Source organism: Podarcis cretensis, assembly GCF_951804945.1.
Source record: "Podarcis cretensis genome assembly, chromosome: 4".
Lineage (NCBI taxonomy): Eukaryota > Metazoa > Chordata > Lepidosauria > Squamata > Lacertidae > Podarcis > Podarcis cretensis.
The window spans coordinates 62,756,927-62,777,066 of record NC_137173.1 but is presented as its reverse complement, the minus strand read 5'-3'; the positions used below and the strand labels follow the sequence as shown (position 1 = coordinate 62,777,066).

General features: G+C 40.7%; 1 protein-coding gene across 10 annotated transcripts in view; it reads left to right on the top strand.

Annotated features, from left to right (window-relative positions):
* Positions 1-334: 334 nt before the first annotated feature.
* Positions 335-20,140, top strand: part of GK (glycerol kinase) — a gene marked incomplete at its 3' end in the record, with an annotated part of 40,234 nt that continues 20,428 nt past the window's right edge. For 2 of the 10 annotated variants that reach the window (XM_079972273.1, XM_079972274.1), the window contains exons 1-10: positions 379-878; positions 7,074-7,147; positions 8,318-8,424; positions 9,057-9,134; positions 10,258-10,337; positions 11,766-11,903; positions 13,464-13,573; positions 14,924-14,990; positions 17,172-17,189; positions 19,365-19,400. In XM_079972273.1, coding sequence (XP_079828399.1) covers positions 801-878; positions 7,074-7,147; positions 8,318-8,424; positions 9,057-9,134; positions 10,258-10,337; positions 11,766-11,903; positions 13,464-13,573; positions 14,924-14,990; positions 17,172-17,189; positions 19,365-19,400 — 786 coding nt within the window. In that variant the 5' untranslated portion in view covers positions 379-800. Of the gene's footprint in view, positions 879-1,701; positions 1,806-7,073; positions 7,148-8,317; positions 8,425-9,056; positions 9,135-10,257; positions 10,338-11,765; positions 11,904-13,463; positions 13,574-14,923; positions 14,991-17,171; positions 17,190-19,364; positions 19,401-20,140 lie in introns of all 10 variants that reach the window. The other 8 variants (XM_079972272.1, XM_079972271.1, XM_079972277.1 and 5 more) reach the window with 7 other exon arrangements.

Sequence of the window (20,140 nt, the reverse complement as noted above, 5' to 3'; positions counted from 1 at the left end):
AGCTATAGCTTCTTTAGCTTATACGTAAATCAGGCACTGAACTCTATGTGTGCCCGCCTTGAAATGAAGTGCCAGGTCGATGGTGCCCACTTCCCAGGCCTGTTCGTGCGAGAGATTGCGCAGGTGCGCACTGACTCAGCGCACTTCTGAGGAAACCTTGCGCGCAGGTGACTGGGGGGGGGGGAGGGATTCCTCTTTCCCGGACGGGACTCCGGTTCCATCAGCCACCTGGCACTTCAGAGGCAGGCGACAAGCGGGGAGAAGAGCGCCGGAAGGAGGCCGCTCACGGCGTTCTAAGCGCTTGCGCAAGGCAAGAGGCTCTTGCACCACCGACGCCGTCACAATCCACCGCCGCCTCTGCCCGGGGAGGGAGCGGCGGCGGCGGCGGCGGCGGCGGCCGCAACAGCAAGCAGCAGGCAGCGAGCCAGTGCAGCCCAAGGCAGAAGAGCCTCCAGTTCACGTCAGAGGCCCGGTGCACGTGACCGGCTAGCTCAGCGGCCCCCATTCCCGATGCATTGAGCCGCTTCCTGTGGGGAGGGGGGGAAATAAGCCCGCCCTGCCCTCCTCCTCCTCCTCCCGGCTCGCTGATTGGCGGCTGAGCGGCAGCGCGTCGGGCCAGCGCCCCCTTCCCCGCCTCCAGCCTCTGATCCGGGAAGCCACGCGCCGCTCTCAAGAGCGGAGGGCGCCGGCTCGGGAGTGTCAGTCTTCTGTCACTCTCGCTCCCGCCCGCCCTCGCCGTGGCGGGTGACAGGGTCGCCTAGGAGACGGGCCGGGGTCGCGCGCGCGGACGGAGCCTGCCCATGGCAGAGGCCCGGGGTGGGGCGATGGGCCCGCTGGTTGGGGCCATCGATCAAGGGACCAGCTCCACGCGCTTCCTGGTAAGCGCAAGCCGGCGAGCGGCCGCCTCCGGCGACGGAGGGGGATGATGGAGTGACAGGAGGAGGAGGAGGAGGCGGCGGCAGCGTGGTTGCCCTTGGTGGGAGCGTGGAGGACGGAGGCTGCTGAGAGGGGCTGGGCAGGTGCCAAGCGAGGTCTCCCCTTGCCCAGGCTCGCGGAGGGAGAATACGGGGAAATGCCCTTGGCCAGCTAAAAGCGTCTTAAAAGAGGATGCCCCCCCCCACACACACACACTGGGGAAGCTACAGGGTCAGAGGGTTGCGTTTCGAGACCGGTACGAGCCCCAGGGCTTAAAAAGCAAACAAACCCATTATTTTGTTACGAATGAAACACATCAAAGAGCAAATGATTAATGCCTCTTCTACCTCTCTGTCTTTACATATAGGGCTGCTGATGTTGGCTTTGGTTTTTGTTTGTGTGTGCCCAGGGGTAAGGAGAAGGAGATATTGGCTTCTCCTGGAATAGAGAGCAGTTTGACATAGAGCCCTTTTCTCACTTTATCCCCTTAACTGTTCTGCCTTTTTCCTTGTCATGCTGGGCAGTATGAGAGACAGGGAGTTTCCACTCAGTCCTCTGATCTAGGGTGTGATGGATGGAAGCAGGCGCGAGAGCTTTCTTTTACGCTGCTGGCGTTTCTTATCCTACAAGCCACAGTGCATCATCCATTTGCTGTCTACGCTAGATCACCTGTAGTGTGTAAACTCATAGGTTGGTGGATGGAAAAGTTTATATAGGGAAGAAAAAAGATGAGTAGAATCTGGTAACAACTTCTAACATTGTTATTCCCGTTTCTTGCATTATTAGTGTTGTACTAAAAAGTTTAGCTTGGATTCTGGGCAATTCCAGTGTGAATGAAGCCTCGGAAAACAGGTGCCACTGCTTCATCCAGAGATCAATATGCACTACAGGTAGTTGCATTTGTCAGAACTATGGTACCCTACCGTGAACCTCAAAGCTGAGGACAGTGAAATAAAAAATGGCTGGCAGGCAAGAAATGTCATCTTATACTTCACTCATGCACAGTGTGTTTCCTGCTTAATCCAGTTTTGCAACTAGTGCTGTGCAAACTTGGGAATGTCCCTCTGAATTTGGAAACACAAGCATTTCTAAATATTGTTTTATATATAAGGTAAAATTTGTGTTTTTCACGCAGACTGTACTTGTATAGAGCAGGTGATTTTGTATAATAAGGTTTTCACCAGATTTAAGGGTTAAATCATTGTTTTTAGTAATAATAATAATAATCTTGGTCTAAGCATTCTCTTCACCCAACTTTTTTCTTTTCTTTTCTTTGCTTTTTAAACTGGGCAGGCATTCATACAGGATCTGGCTAAAGTCCAGGAATCTGTTATAACAAATATTATGAAAACAAACATGGTTAAAATAGATTTCGGGCACAGTTGAAGTCAAGAGTTTATTGCTGAAGTGGAATCACATCATAGATAAGGGGAACGTGTATCATACCATTAAAACAATTGCAGTGCATAAATGTACCAAAAAAAGTACTAATTCTGCACCAGAGTTTTAAATTGCTTTGGTAGGATTTTCATGCATTCTGCTTACAGTTTGGCATGAAGTACAAGAATGCATTTGTCATTGTTTTATGTTCTTTTGAACATCATTTTGCTTGCCTGTATCAGAGTAACAGGCTGCCAGATTTGGTACTAACTTTGTGTGCATATACAGCACATTTTAAGAGCCCATTCTGGGACACCATTGAACCTGCAAATTTCTGTGAATTGCATATAAAATTCCATGAATGTGTTTCCATAGACACTATGAAAGCATATGCTGTATTCTGAGGGGTAAATGCAACCCTGCAATATCATATCAGGATTATACCAAGTATGTGCTTGTCCTGAAACATCAAGCCAGCCATGGGTTTGATACTTGTTTTATGTTTTGTTTGTTTATTAATAAATTTACAACCTGCCTTTCAGGATTTAGTGCCCTTCTAAGGCAATGTATAGAAAACTACAGAACATGATAGACCAAATCAGCACCATCAAATTAAAATCCATATTATACCCCATTTACAGTGAGCAGTGATACTTCATCAGAACACAGCTATTAATAGAACACAGACTGAAATTAAATGACTTTAAGAATTCTGTTGAAAATAAACTATGATAGGGCCACAGTTATTTCCATGAGTGCGGAAAGAAAAGTGCTTGGTACCCAAACTGACATCTCTTATTGATGGACCAGAGAGCAGTACCTCAGAAGCTGATCTTAAAGCCTGAGCAAGCTCATACAGCTGCAGGTGATCCTCCAGATATCTTAGTCCCAACCCATTTTGGGTTTTAAGGCCAAAATCAGTAGTTTAAATTGGGCTCAGAAGGAGATAGCCAGCTGAATGTTTGTCGCCTTCTTGGCCATTAGACCCACTATTGGTCTTGTCTGCTCAATCTGCCAAAGTTTATATTTGCATGAAGGAAAAGTTCCTAACTTACCAATGGTTTGAGACCCATTGCCTACCTTCACCTGGTTTAGCTGGCAAGTCGAAGTCATGCCTAGGGTGTGACTGCTGTCACAGGCTGACAGTTTGTAGCAGCTACAGGTGAGAGCTGAGTGCAGGATGGGGATGGAAGGTAGACAAACTACCCCAGAAGGAGCATGGCTTAATCTATCTATCCTCTTTCTGAACAAAATAAAGTATTGAAAAATATGTTTTTAAACTTTACCCAATGGTTTTATATTGGAATTGCGTCTTTATGTTTTTTATATATACAACTCCTGTGTATATATTGTTGTAAAACATCTTCCTGAAAAAGAAGTAATGGTCTTGGTACAGTAGCAGGTGCAGCACACGCTTCTCTTATATGAAAGAGTTAATAGTCTAGAATGAGAGTGAAGTAAGTTCAGTGAACCCCAAGGCAATGATTAACAACTGTTTGAGTACTTTGGAAGCATCTCCCTCTTAGAAGCATTCCTAAACTTGCCTCTGTTGATCCTCACCTTTGAACTACATAGTTACATTAACTGAAAAGCAAATCAAAATTTAGAATAAAAGATTTGGTAGAGAATATTTAAATGAAACAGAAAATCTTTCACAAATAGTTCATACACAAATAGTCCATACATCCAGACTTCTTTGAGACTATTTGCTAGATGACACAAAAGTACAGGATGTTTCTTTTAATGGGCCAACAGGAGTTGAATTTCAAGAAGAACTCCTTTAGTCTTTTGATAGCAGGAGCTGCCTGAGGCCGTCCTGTGCTATTCTCTGTATTTCAGAAGGAAGCATTATTGAGGTCAGTCCACTGAGTAGAAAAGGTGGCTAACCTGTGACTCTTCAGATGTTCTTGCTCCAGCCAATGGCCATGGATAGTTGGGGCTGGAATCCAGCAACACATAGAGGACTATAGATTAGCCACCATTGCTGTATAGCAGAAGTTTTCAACCTTTTTGAGTCCACGGCTCCCTTAACCAACAACATTCTTTCTGTGGTACCCCTGTGGGGTTCAGGAGCCCAGTTATGTCACCCCCTTTTCACCCTCCCTTGTGGAGGCCTCGTCTCCTCTCCCCTCTCCTTAGGAGTCCTCCAGGCAGCAGCTGCTACCATCTCTGGTCTCTGAGCTGCCCCCCAAAAGAGAGGTGCCTCACAGAGGCAGCATTCACTTGCAGAGATTATAGCCAGGGTTGCTGCAATAAACAGCTATGCAAGGCTTTGGAAGGCAGGTGCAAGGCTTTGGAGGGCATCAGAGGAGGGAGGGAAGGAAGAGTGACAGTGTTGTCCACGGCACCCCTGACCATCATTCAAGGCACACCAGAGTGCCATAGCACACTGGTTGAAAACCACTGGTGTATAGAATTGCAGCCCTAGCTGCCCTAGCCCTGCAGTGATTCAGAGTTCACTAAAGATAATGGCCTGTTTTAAATGATCCACTTCCAGCACCATTCTTATTAAACTATTCAGAAGCTATATGTGTTTCACAAGCCATAGTGTCCTGATTTGATATGAAACAACCATACTAGCAATGGTTTACCAATTTCATTTATGAAAGAAGGACTGGTTTTGATCAGATGAATTAAGCATAGTTTCTAGCTGCAAATGTTTCCGATTGTGTTATTTTTCCTTTAGGTGTCTCACCCTCCTCAATAAAGTTTGGAGGATTTTAAGTAGCTGCAGGAGTACAGTGGTACTTCTGGTTACAAACACCTCGGGTTACAAACACTTTGGGGATACAGACTCCGCTAACCTGGAAATAGTACCTCAGGATAAGAACTTTGCCCCAGGATGAGAACAGAAATCATGCGGCGGCGGCAGCAGCAGCAGGAGGCCCCATTAGCTAAAGTGGTACCTCAGGTTAAGAACGCTTTCAGGTTAAGAACGGACCTCCGGAATGAATTAAGTTCGTAACAAGAGATACCACTGTATGTTTATCACAGAGAGCATTAGAAGTATTGGCAAACAATATTCCATGCTGTACTGTTTTTATCAGCATTTAAATTTTGTCATACTGCTTATAAATATGTGGGGGAAACACAGTGTAATTTTCACTTGAAATTACTCAGTAGTTTCTGAGACAAGAAACATTTCAACATGTTTGTCTAGACAAACATTTTAAGTGGCAGCATTACATTTCTACTGTACCTCTACTCTTACTGTAATGGCCAGTGATTTTTATATAGCTGTCATTGCCTTTCTCTTATTATTTGTAATCAAATTATGATTACCATTTAATTTGTATTGAAAAAAATCTTATACCTGTAGTTAGAAATCAAAGAGATGTATGCGCTCACAGATGTATGTGTATGTCCTAAATACCTCTGTCAGATTTGGATTTTTATTGTGATTGATGTTACTCTTAACTTCTTTACTCAGCTATCTGGGGTGGTATCTGGAGTGAGTTGAAAAGGATTAAGCACTTTTGCCCTCTTACCGTAAAGCAAGTAAGGTTAGCCTGAATGGTTAGGGCTACAGTAAACTGGGTTTCAGTTAACAATTCAGCAAAAGTTGCTGTTGGAGGCAGAGATCTCAAAGAGAGGCCTTTTTCAGGATAAAATTAACATCACAGATGTTAGATGGTAGACTCGTAATCTGGTGAACCGGGTTCGCGTCCCCGCTCCTCCACATGCAGCTGCTGGGTGACCTTGGGCTAGTCACACTTCTCTGAAGTCTCTCAGCCCCACTCACCTCACAGAGTGTTTGTTGTGGGGGAGGAAGGGAAAGGAGAATGTTAGCCGCTTTGAGACTCCTTCGGGTAGCGATAAAGCGGGATATCAAATCCAAACTCCTCCTCTTCTTACGTAAAAGCAGAAGATAAGGAACATAATTTCAGAATTGGCATAAACATGCAACCTTCTTGATGTTTTGAAGTGGTTTGATGTCTTTTGGATTTTCATAACACCTTAGAAACTGCATAGAAAGCATAATTATTTGGACACTTGAGTGAGTTTGTGATTTTTATAGGTTAGTAGTTTATTTAGATGAATAAATATGTACTTTGGGAAAGAATAATCAATTATGTCTAACCGTTGATTTCAACATTTTTATCTTCAGTGTTACTTAACAGTATAAATATAGAAATTATTTGGACTGATCTCTAAAATCTTAAAACAAATGGAGATTATTATATTGTGATAAAGTTCAGCACCACTATAGTAAATATATAATTAGATTATTTGCCTGTATATGTACCTTAGTGGGTTTTTTTAAAAAAGCAATTTGACTCTTCACCCTGCTTTTTAATGGTGACTTAGACTTTTAGGGCGGTTTCCTTAATCTACCTTTCTTTTTGTCAGTAATCCTTTCAAAGGGAGGCTCCAGAAACTGCTGCTCCCTTTGTCTCCATGGATGATTAACCTTTCCTATCATTGCAAAATTGAGCCATATGGTTGCAAAAGCCATAATATAACTCATGGTCCAGAAGTCTCTGCTTCCAACTTAGTTGTTTTTTTAAATAAAAAAACCCCTTCAGGTTCCTGTAACATGTGGTTTAGTGGCCTCTTCTAGAGTTAAGCAAGTATTTCTTGCATCATTTTGCTCTTTGACAATTTTCTGTTATGTATAATATAGTCATTGTTAAGGGAGTTAACTTCTGAATGCTACTGTCATCCCTGAAACATGTTTCCAAGTAACTGTTCGAGAGGCGGGTGCCAAGCTTCTTTGTCTGCCTCTCCCTCTAATTATGTTTTTACAAACTGGTTTGGTGTTCTTTTATGCATTACAGGTCTTTAATGCAAAAACAGCTGAGCTGTTGAGTTACCACCAAGTAGAAATCCAACAGAAATTCCCCAAAGAAGGGTAGAGTATTTCTTTTTCTTTGCATACTTGACCGCTTGTCATTCAGGCTGCAATCCTAACCATATCTACTTGGAAGTAAGTCCCACTGAATTCAATAGAGCTTTCTCCCAGGTAATTGGGGTTAAGACAGCAGCCATAGTGTGATATTGTTAAACTTTAAACTCTACATGAGCAGAAAGTCACTTCCACTCTTCACTTTGCTTTGCCCCTGTGAATTTATGCCCATTGCTGTCTCTGACTGCAGCCATCCACTCCATGCCTTTCAGAAGTACACTGGAGACCACAGGGGGCTGCAGTGAGGAGTAGGAGATGGGAAAGACCTGTTTCTTGGGTGGTGTTTCATTCACATGTCTATAGATCCAAGCCTACACATTCCTACTTAAGCCAGTGAAATGGTTTGTAGGCATATGAGGCAAAGTTTGGAAGACGGACGTCATTGCAATAATGTAATATACTTTCCGGTTTTTCTTTGTTACTGTATTTGTTTTTAATCAATAGTTAGCCTCAGTAGTGGGTGTTGGGCTGGGGTTGTGTTGCTGTAGAAGAGAATGGGGTAAGTGGCACTGGTGCATTTGTGCCACACCAACCACTCTACTATCTCACTCCCCCCTCCCAACACCTCCCAGTAAGTAGTAGCACCATAAACAACCAGAGATCAGGTGAACAGAAGTGGCACTGGGTGTTTGTTAGCCTTGCACAACATTTTTTTAAGTTGGAAAAGTAGCAGCCAATCTCGCTTGCCTTTGACGTACGGGCTCTTCAGCTCTCTCTTCTTTTCTGCTTCTTAACAATTTTATGGTAAGAGGAATTACACTAATGTTAAAAATCCACTAGATTCTGCTTCGTGACAAACTGGTTGATACTAAATGAAAATGATGTTAGTAAATTGTCATTCATTTCTACAAATTGTCATTGGTAGCAGAGTTTCCCAAACTTGGGTCTCCAGCTGTTTTCGGACTACAGTTCCCACCATCTCTGACCACAGGTCCTGCTGGTTAGAGATGATGGGAGTTGTAATCCAACAACAGCTGGAGACTTGTTTGGGAAACCCTGTGTTGGAGGAAACAGATGAGATTTCATGATATTTGTGTACATAATGCCATAGATTTCTGATAATAACCTTGGTTTTCTCTATGCTTCTCTTCTCTATGCTTATCTTATCTGTTCAAGGTGGGTAGAACAAGATCCAAAGGAAATACTACAATCTGTCTACGAATGTGTTGAAAAAACATGTGAGAAACTGAAACAACTGAATGTGGACATTGCCAGTATAAAAGGTATTACCCATATTTTCATAAAAATCATCATTTTTGAAGCAGTGGTTAGAAAGGGCACATTTCTGAACTTTTCTTTAGGAATAAAACTGATATGTTAAACTATTAAAGCCAATGCAAGATGTTTCTGGAGTGTAGCTTATTGGTGTGGTGTTATTTTGTCAGAGTCTCCTTTCATAAGCTGGGATAAGTTGGAAATGAGGCAATAAATAGGTTGCGGTTTGTGCAATGCTGTTCTGGAAACCCAAGGGAAGTGTGTAGTCTCTTGCACAGGGATTTCAGCCATCCCTTCCAGAAGGCAGCCTGCCTTCTTTATTTCTCCTCCACCCCAGATTAAGGGATTGCCCAGTGTATCATTTTATTTGGTGCAAAGGGCTGCTGCTGAAAGCAAGTTCTGGTAAAATCTCTTGCCCCTCTGCCAAATGTGTGCACAGGAATACTTTGTGAAAACGTAGGTTTCTCTGGATCCTAACCAGTATCTTTATTCTGTGAGTAAATTGTATTAAGTGTGTGTGTGGAATTAACAGGGAAAGTGTTTATACAATAGAAATTATGGAAAGTATTGAAATATTTCTAAAAGATGAAGTATGCCATGTCAAATCCAGCAAATGTTAAAATTTTGTTCTGTTTTTAAGCTGTTGGGGTCTGCAATCAGAGAGAGACAACTGTGGTCTGGGACAAACAAACTGGAGAGCCTCTCTATAATGCTCTAGGTAAGTATTTTTTTTAATAGGGATGTAGTTTTCCACTTGACTATGTGCTAACCATTTTATTTATTTATAACGGAGTATAGTGAACTTCCTGAAGCTAATTTATCTTGGAATCCAAGCCTATGAGTGAGTTGTATCCAACACAGTACAAGCAGTAATCTACTTGCACAACAGGACTTCCCCTTCCTCTTCTCTCTCTGTACACCCGTGAAATTTGCTCCAGAGGGTTCCCCAATCCTCTCTAGCAGGTTTTTAGAGTCCACATTGGGGCTTCAGGGGAGAGGTTGGAGGTTCTGTTTTGCAACTGGAAGTCTGTTGTTCCATCTGAACAGAAGCATTGAACACAACCCTATGTCTTTTTCATCTCAGTGTACGTGGGGGGGGGGGCATCAGCTTTGGGTCTGAATGGCATTAGCCTTTTGTTAACTGTTATTCATTCATCTGATTGATCTAAATATTTCTAACAAATAGCCTGTTAAATTGTATTTGGTTCTTGTAGAATGTTGTATCATTGTGGTGCATTTCACATGCTTTTAGTTGTATTAGCTCTATAATAAGAGGGAAACACATTTTAAATATCTTACTTGGTTTAAGCTGATGCTGGCTTGTTAATAGCCACTTCACCGTACCATGTTGCCTGCAGCAAGCAGGAATTTACCCCAGGAAGGGATACTTTTATTATTTATTGTTCAAGTGGTCTGTGTGTGCCAGAACATTGAACACTTAATATGTGAGGACTTTTGCTCACGTATTTGCAAGCCTGGGTTAATTCTAATTATATTATAATTGCACTTTCATGAATCCTTTCATGAAAGGCAGATTTTTAAAAACCTTAAAAGCTATGACAAGGGGGTCAAAACTCTGTTTATGTAGCAATACTTACTCATCCACACTACTTGATGAAAGGGAGAGGATAACACAGTCCATAATGAAGCAACCCCCCCCCCCCAAAAAAAATAAAAAAATAAAAACATATTTCTGCTTCCATGGGAGAAATGCCAGAACACACAAGCTCTGCTCGGTGTGTAGACATTATTTGGAGAATAACTTCTCTGTGGTGGAAACCTGAATTACTGAAATTTTCAGTAACATAACCCTATCACTTATGTTTGTGTTTGTATTATAGTGTGGCTTGACCTAAGAACCCAGTCTACTGTTGAGCGACTGCTTAAAAAAATTCCGGGGCACAATAAATCCTTTTTTAAGGTAAAATCTCTTGCTGTTTTAACAATATAGGGAAGTGATGTGTTGATGTGAGATTTTAACACATTGTACTTGTTTTGTAGTGAATACAGTGTAGGTTATCATAGCACAGGGATAGCCTAACTACTGTTGTCAATGCTCTAGTAACTTCTTGGTTAGATTACTGCAATGCATTATATCTGGCTCTGAAGATGGTTCAGAAACTTCAGCAGGTGCAGAATTCAGCAGCCAGGTTGCTCACCTAGGCAAGATGGTTTGAGCATATTACACCAATCCTGGCCTGACTTTACTGGCTGCCAATTAATTTCTGGGCCCCATTCAAATTGCTGGTTTTGTTCTACAAAGCCTTAAACAACTCAGGACCACAATACCTCAAGGACTGTTTCTCTCCATATGAACCTACTCCAATCTTGCGATCATCATCTGAGGCCCTTCTTCATATGCCTCCTCTGCGATGGGTCCAGAGGGTGGTAACACAAGAATGGGCCTTTTCTGCAGTGGCTCCCTGTTTGTGGAATGCTCTTCCCAAGGAGGTTCAGCTGGCACCTTCATTTAGTTGCCAGATGAAAACATTCCTCTTCAGGCATTTGACTGATTAACATCCTATATTCTTTTAGATGTGTTTGTGCAAGGCAGGTTTATTGGCTTGCACATGGTGCAGCGGGGGGGCGGGGAGTGTCTTGTTTTTTATGTTGTGAACTGCCCTGAGATCTACAGATGAAGGGCAGTATACAAATTTAATACAGCAAATAAGAGTAAGAATAATTTTCTTTAAGAATACTGAGAAAGGAGAGCAGAAAGCATGTTTTTAAAAGTTGAAGGAAGTATATGTGTTATCACTTGCAAGGGGTTAAATTATTCCTCCTATGTGTGAAGGTGGGAACAAGTAGGGTAGCAAGCATTCCTTATTTACTAAGAATTTGAAACTACCTAAATTTTCATAGAAATAGATTATGATGCAAGAGGTTATTTAACGATTTCACTGTCAATTCATCTATTCCAAGCTACACAGAAATTGCCCCTCAGCGTTAGTATATTTCCTAGACATTGCCAAAATAAAATTATTTAGGAACATATGAGTAAAACAGCCTCTTAACCTATTTGCTTTGAAAGCTTCCACTGTATAATGCACGAGTTCTTTCTTTCTGACTGCCTCCATCATTATTTGCTTTCCAAACACAGACAGATAACCTGTATAAAACATGACCTTTAGAATATGTTTCTGTCTATTTTGCTACGTGGCAAGTCTTCAAACTACCTGTTCTCTTGATCTTTGATCATGTTGGATTTTGGTACACGTAGGGTTTACAATACTAGAGAGTGAGTGATGCTAATGACCCTTTTATTGTGCTTCTGCTACAGATGAACCTTTTGTCATTTTTATTGCTGGTGTTTCTCCTTTATGTTCTGAAAATCTTTCATTTTTTGCAGAATAAGACAGGCCTCCCACTTAGCACGTATTTCAGTGCTGTGAAACTTTGCTGGCTTTTGGACAATGTGAAGGAGGTCAGGCAAGCAGTTCAGGAGAGGCGAGCTCTGTTTGGTACCATTGACACATGGCTAATATGGGTATGTCTCAATAGGCTATATAGCAATCAACTTCTTTTGCTTTACACTTTCTCAATTTTACATTCAACGTTTTCTAAACAGGAAATCAATTTGCACTGCCACCTCATCAGAATCATACATGTGCCTATATATTCTGCCTCCAACATTATTTGCAGCAGAGTGTAATACACCTGAATAAAATGGGCACACATCAGTTATGGTCAACAGGTTTTAAGTACTCACCTTCCCCTCGCTTGTCTCATGAAGTATCATGGCGCTAATGTTTTATTTTGTGAACTGCCCTGAGATCTTTTGGTGAAGGGCGGTATATAAATTGAATAAAAATAAATATAAATAGTGTGTGTCAGACACGAATAATCCAAGGGATCATGGCTGCTACCCTTCCATGCATTCAGTGAATACAGTGGGATTGTGCATGCCTAGCCACACACACCTAGCAGATGCATGTCTGACGTAAGGATGAAAGGATACCAAAGTATTTATGGCTCCTGCGCTTAAAAGGGAACTTTGGCCAATTAGGCTTCTTGATCATGTGAATCATACTCTTTCACATGAATGCTGAATTTGTAGCCATGCCAGGAAATGAGGAATGGACAGTGGGTGTGATCCTGCTTCTCTCTCATGCATTCATTGAACACATGGAGAGTGAACATGTGCATAAACCTCTAAGATCTTGCATAAGAGTAAAATTCCAGTACATGTCCTAGAAACAGGAGTATTCAAAAGCGCTGCAGCCATTAAAAATGGGAGTTCTAATGACTGTCTTCATTGTGTCCCAGAGAAAAGGGGTAGCTATGTTATCTATATCGTTTTCCTTAAAATAATATTGAAGGGCTTTCAAAACATTTTCTCTGGCTATAGAGAGTTTGTAAGTAAAGCTGGTTGGAAAGACCAAGTTGGTGAACTATGTTTTTTCCCCTCCCAGATGGAGAGTAACTTCAGACAGGATATAGTCAGCGATTTTTACATTTCCAATATTAGTAGATGCAACTGGTGGGATAAATCATGGTGTAATAAAAATGAAATTTAGCCTGGACTGTGATGTATAGCAGTTAGAACTAAATGCAAAACTGAAACCGTTGGGGTTTTGTTCACTCCAAAAGTCATATAGGCCCCCTTTCTGTGATGTTTTCAATAAAGTGTATGAGTCCTTGATCTTTTTGCTCTTGTCTTTGAAGAAAGATTTGCCTTTGAGGAAAGGTTTGCTGTATTATTCTTGCATATGTATACTACATTAAGATAACTGTTCCTATTAAAGCCAAATACTGGGGTCCTCAAACGATCATGACATCTTCAGAAACAGCCTTGGTGCCCACCATTACTCCCTGCCACTCCCTATTTTATTTTAGTTTAATGAGGTTTTTGGGGGGAGTGTAAGCTTCACCAGTTTTTGTTCTATAGTGATTATAACGGTTTCTTATATTTCTGAATATAAGATATATTTGTTTTTTCTGAATATAAATATAGTAAGAATGAACAGTGATCTACCAGATTTCCAACTTCCATTTCTACGGAAGCAGTTTTACTGATCTGTCTTTGCTTTTTTTTTTTTAATTTAAGAGTTTGACAGGTGGAAAAAATGGAGGTGTTCATTGCACTGATGTAACCAATGCCAGTAGAACAATGCTGTTCAACATTCATTCGTTAGAATGGGATACTGAACTCTGCAAGTAAGTACCTTGTCTGTCCATCTTCTTCAGTGCCTAGATTTGCTTTGACCATCTTCAACAAGCCATACTGATGTACAGGTTTCTAAGCAGGTTTACTTGGAAATAAATGCTATTAGTTGAGTGGCACTTGGTCCTAATAGTTGTTTTTCCAGGGTCAAATGTGAAAAACTTCTAAATGGTCTGTGTTCTGAAACTAAAGAACAAGTTGTTGCTTTAATAGCAATGAGTTTATCTGATTCTGACTTTGTAATAGGGATCCATGTGCAGCTGTATGTGTTTGAAAGATTAGTACACAATAGATTTTGCAGCCATTATTGCTTATGGTAAAGGTTCAAATCCAGCTTGTCAAATGGTGGGTGGTCACAAGATGCATCAGAATTCTGTGCAGAAATAATTCTATAGCTGTAAAATATTGGGCATGAAATCTCGTCTGAATTAACCATTAGACTCTAAACTGTTAGGCCTCAAAATGTTATTGGATTACATCTACCATCATCCCTGGCCATTGACCATACTGGTTGGGGCTGGTGGAAGTTGGAGTCCAACAACATTTTCAGGGCCACAGGTTCCTCTCCACTGAGTAAAATTGATGTTCACTTCTTCCTCAAATTATAGAAGACTCACTTTTAAAAATTCATTTCCCACTGTGTTTAACACACTTTAATCAAATTTAATTTGAGAGAGTGAAATTTCAATTGGTTAGGTACAACCAAACATGCATTCATGGATTTTCTGTGATAACCTGATGGGAGCAGTTCATTCCATAACTGAGAGAACACTTGGATTTAATTGTGAAATATTTGGTGGCATTTTTCTACATCACAGCTAGCAAATAATTCTGTTTTAACCTTTGAGAAGTGAAAGTAGTATTGTCGTTTATTAGTAGGATACATAAGATTGTCACTGCTGGCTGCTTGTAAACTCTTTTTGAGGCACCTATAGTGTTGGGGAAGCCGATCATTGGAGCTGGGAGAGATGCACACATAAGCTCAGGTCAAATCAAGCTCCAGAATAAGTAAAAAAAGAGAGTTATGCATGAAGTATTTACATCTACACATCATGAGGGCTTGCAAACCTTTGCAACAATTTTTAAACAAATGATAACTTTATTAGCTAAGGAGAAACTCAAGTGGGACCTCCGTTGGCCACACAAAGGTTTAGTTTGGGAACAGTGGTAAACCAGATTCCAGTTTTAACCAATCAGAAGAAGCATTTAAGTGGACATTTCTTGTTTTGAGGCAAACATTATGGGCCCCATATATTCTCCATCCACCCCCAGTTCAACTTTTTAATTAACAACCATAAATAATTTTGTATTAACTTTTGGAAAATGTTGGGTTTCCTCCCCAGATTTTTTGGAATTCCTATGGAAATACTTCCCAAAGTGCGGAGTTCCTCAGAGATCTATGGATTGATGGTATATATATACAACTTTCCCTTAAATTCTTTTAGTTAACAACATATGCGTGAATTGTGCCTGCTTAATCTTGATCGAATAAGCTGGATAACTCAGTTCTGTGAAAAAGTTATTTTTGTAAAATAGGAGAAGGAATAGATTTTAAATTGGACTGTTAACTATCCTTCTTGAGAAAAGTTACATTTAGAAGATATAAGTTACTGTACAATTTTGTTTATATCTCCCAATATTTTATATCTTATGAAATTATTGTTTTTTACGGAAAACTACATATGGAATTTTTGAACTGGCATAGAAATATGTATCGGTGCTCTTCCTTAACTAAGGCTGCAATCCTAACCTATGTTAACTAGAAATAAGCCCCACTAAATTCAGTAGGAGTTACTTCTGAGAAGACATGGTTAGGGCTGGGCTGTAAGTTGGGGCAGAGTCCTGCAGAATTTGTGCACGTGGGCGGCTATAAACGAGGTGTGTGTCAGGTTTCTGAGGGCTGAGTGTACATTTAAAACAGCTGAAGGACAGCAGGTTGTAGAAGGCTATTATAGACACTTCCACTAGGATCCAAGGTCAACTTCTCTAATGTTACAGTTGCACCGAAGGAGTTGATATTCTACAAACTTAAATGTTAGTGTAGAAAGCTGCTGTCTGAAATATCTTTACTATGTTCCTAGTTAGTGACTCATTGTGAGCATTGGAAGAGTCTTGAACCCTTTCCCTGCAAAGACACACCCCTTCTCACCCTAGGAAGCCACTGGCAATCAGTGCACAGGCTGAACTCCTGCTATGTATGCTGATGTTGGGCCTTGCAGAGTTTGGGGTGGAGACTGATGGGGGCTGAAGCACCACACATGTCTGGGCAGTGGGAAATAGCTCAGTGGTGATTCAGCATGTCTGGTCCACTATAAAACACTCTGGATATGTTTTCCATCTGAAGATCAGCTACCGTAATGTTGGTTTGAAAGTTCTGTACAATTATGAACTGGAAATGGTCTAAACTTTATTAAAGAAGTGATTGTTAAAATGGGTATAAAATGACAAGACACAATATTCTCTATTCCCAGACTTGGCTTGTAGAACAGTTTGGCAGGAGCCCTCTTTTTAAACAAGTACTGCAGCTCAATTGAGTCACTATCTAGAAGAAACTTTGACCCTCGTTCCCGGATTAGATAAAATCTTATCAGCGAATACTATATGATAATATGCAATTATCCAATTTAAATTAGTTTATGAATGCTCTTCACAAGAAAAGTATTCCAGCTTTCAATAGTGTGGCCCAAATCTCCTATTGTGACCTCTGCAGCTAAAAAAAAAAGAAAGGGAAAAAAGCCATTTGCTTTAGACTCCAGTTTCTGAACTACCTTTAAATGGAAAGTGTTTGTGAAAGCAATAGAAATACTCACAAAAATTACTTGATACAGCTGATCTGTTGCTTAAAATGAAACAAATTATACTTTCATTTCCCTCAAGTAATAGCCTCTCTGCGCTGTATGAGAAAGAGTGTTATTGGTGAATAGAATTACTGGTATAGGTAGTGGCCTTTTAAAATTAATTTAAAGCATTTGGATTGTTTACAATAATAATAATAAAAAATAGAGCTATAACGTTAGTGTCTTGAATACAACAGAAGCCATTGTGAATTCCTGTATTTCATTGTGGGATGTTTAGGGGAAGGTTGCAGACTTTTAAAAACAAAGTGCTTGGCAAATAGACTCCAACTGAACTGAAAGTGTTTCTGTACAAAAATACTTTAACCCAAATTAGGGTGGTTAAACTTTCAATATTATGAGTCTTGTACCTTTTTAATAATTGAAGAAGAGAAGAAATGGTTGCCAGTACAGCTTATCACAAGAACAGTAAAAGCTGCCTGTTCCCTTCACTTACTTGTCAACTATTAACAATGCAGGATCTCAAATTTTGAAAGGTTTGGCCTCTGATATTACTGTTAAGTAAGTAACTAGGGCTATATACTTTGAGTCATTTGAGAATAGAAGAGTGAAGTCCATTACTTTGAGTTCTAAAACTTTTGAATGTTTGCTTCAAAGTGTGTAGGTCTGATACTCATTTTACCCCAAACAGCAATTTATAGGAGGAGAATTGACTAGACTACCAAGCTTTGAAACTGTGAACTTGTTTGTCTCTCTTCCCTTCCTCCCTTCCCACTACTTTTCTCGCTGACTATAGAAAATCTCCCTTACCTTGGTGAGTAGGATTTTGTTAGGATGTCCCCTACTCACATCTCCATCCATTCTGCTTAGATGAAGAGCATTTCTTTAGGGGGAATCCTGTAGCTTTTTGAAAGGGATTGTGTCAGGTGGCATCCTCAAATCAGACCGACTGAATCTGAAGCTTTTATTAGTGGTTCTGTTGAGGTGTTTACACTCCCCACCTGCTTAAAAAAAGTTAAAATGGGAAACTACTATTTCTCACTCCCAACTTTCCTTGTGAAAGATTGTATGAATTGAGGGCAAAAACACTGAAGAGGAGGAATACTAGTTTATGGCATATATCTCATCTCACCTTCAAAATGCTATTTAATAAGGTATCCCCAAATGGAAATGCACTGACTGTACTCTCTGCATGGCTTCACTGAAGTGCTACTGCTCAGTGTACGTACACACAGACACAGACACACACACACACACACACACACAATGCACCCTGCAAAAAAAAAAAAGCTGGTTTTGATGTGGGTGGCTTGGTGGGTACTAGGTGTTGGCATGCCTGGCTGTTTGCAAGCACACAAACATGTATTTCTTCTTTCCTTTTCAAGAAAACATCACAAACTGTTCGATGGTATCTTACAAAATGAGATCTCCTGTGTGTTCTTCCGCTAATACTCTGCCACAGTCACACCTGTATGTTAAGCACTGACCTCCCATTTTGAAGCATGTTGTTTACCATCTTATTGTAGCACCACGTGTTATCAAAAATCAAGTCGTACTCTGTGCTGTGCTTTAATATGTGTATAAATGGTAGAGCAAACATTAGGTGTGGAAAAGAGACTGCCACACTTGCATTCCTTGACTGAGCAGAAAATGGAGGGCTGGGCAAGGATGTGGGAATCAAGAACAGGCCTCCCATGTACCTTGCAGTCCTGATAAATTGGTTGCTATTGTACACTGTTTCGGGGCGGCCCATCCCATTTTGCCACCTGAGGAGAAAAGAGGAGTGGCCCCAGTGCCACCATAGGTGCCTCCCACCCCACCCCCATTGCCAGAGAAGTGAGCAGAGGCAGTAGCGAGAGCTCACCGGAACCGTCACCACAGCTTCTCCTCACTTCTTTGGCAGTGGCGGCAGTGGGTGGAGTAAGTAGTAGGCAGGCACTAAAGTGGGATTTGCCACCTCTGGATCTGAGGTACTCACCTCAGTGTGCCTAATGGTAACACTATGATTGTGCACTATCTGCCCCTTAGATTATTTCTTCTCTCCCCAAGTCATTTCCAGTTTAGATATGCTCGCTCTGCATGTGGCCTATTTCACAGTGATATCAGTGGGCATATAGAAGTAAAGTCGTGCTGTGGCTGTCCTATAACACAATTCCTGCTAAAAACCAGTTATCACATCCTGGTTTCAGCCAAAGTTCAATCATATAATGAACAATGTTAAAATGTTTGTGGTTTTTTAATCTAAATATACATATAGATGGTCTGATATTCCATTTGTAACTAAAATCCACTATTCTGCCATTAATTGTAGTTTTCCATCATCTGGACATATTGTACTGTTTGCATATACCCAGTAGATCCATTGCTAACTTGTACCCTGTTATACTTATTTCTGTTTCTGTTATGAAAGAAAAATCTGTTGTAATTCTTATAATATTCAAGATCTGTAGCTTTTAAAGACTCTCCATAACCTTTATCTTTGGTACCTGTTTTTTTTTCCCTCTCAGAAGCTATGGAGTTTGAAGAAACTGAATACAAATTAAAATTGTCCCTTTGCCTTGTGTGGGAAATTATATATAACTGAGTAGTAAATTATTATTCCAGCTATATAATAAAGGCGGGTTTCTGTGGTGCTCTAGTACAAGAGGGACTCTGCTGGACAGATTAAACGGCAAAGGATTTTCTTTTTCTATTCCGCCCCCCCCTCCATTAATTGACAGAGATGTTATGTGGCCTTTCTGTTTTTCATGGCCTGTAGGTGATTAATTTTACTTTTGAAAGACTGTGTGTGAGAATATATGCATACAGCTCAACAGTATTCAGTATACTTCAGGATCTGTTTTTAACACCATTGATAGACTTGCTTGACTATGGCTTTGATGTTTTCTAGCTGTACTTTGCTTCAGTTGTTCTTTAAATAATGGAAAACCTACTAGATGATAATAGTGATGTTGAATAACCGTTTAAAAATGTATTTGTTTTGCTATAGAGTTCTGGAGCTTTGACTGGCGTACCAATTTCTGGGGTGAGTTCCCTAACCATGTTGTAATTTATTGGTACAATTTCTGAATACAGTGGAATATTTGATAGACCTTGTTATACTTTTTAAAAATGAAGGGGGCGCAGTCAGTAGAAACTACATGTCTAAAGTATCAGTTGTATATGCTAGTAAAAATAAGTTTAAGCTGCGATCCTATATACACTTACCTTGGAGCCTATTGAGCTCAGTGGGACTTGTTTCTCAGTAGACTCATGTAGGATTATGCAGTAAGTAGACAATTGAAAAAGTAACTAGCATTTAATGTGCCCAGCCTCAAGCCTGGAGCAGATGGTGTAACTACAACCAGTTACTGTGGAATTAAATAGATGCTTCCAGCCAGACCTAAGTGCCAATAACTTTCATTTTAGGGGTTTTAAATGGTGTTCCAATATCATGGGACACAAAGGTTAGCAGAATACAATGTAGAAACTGAACCTTTCACCTCTCTCCAGCCTCTGTGATGAAGGAAGGAAGGAAGGAAGGAAAGAAAGAAAGGGGGCAAGTACTTGCCTCCCATCCTGCCTGAAACGTATCTGCATAGGAGCTATGCTGCCTGGTGTAGATTGCCCAAATTACCAAGAAAAAAGATTTCTTGGAAAAAAGATTTAAGTTTCCTATACTATAATTCACAAGTTTCCAGAGCAACAAATTTTAATTGGTTGCAACAACAGTTAAAACAAGCAAAAACAAGAGCACAGAGGTCTGGTCATAAAGTTCCCCTATTT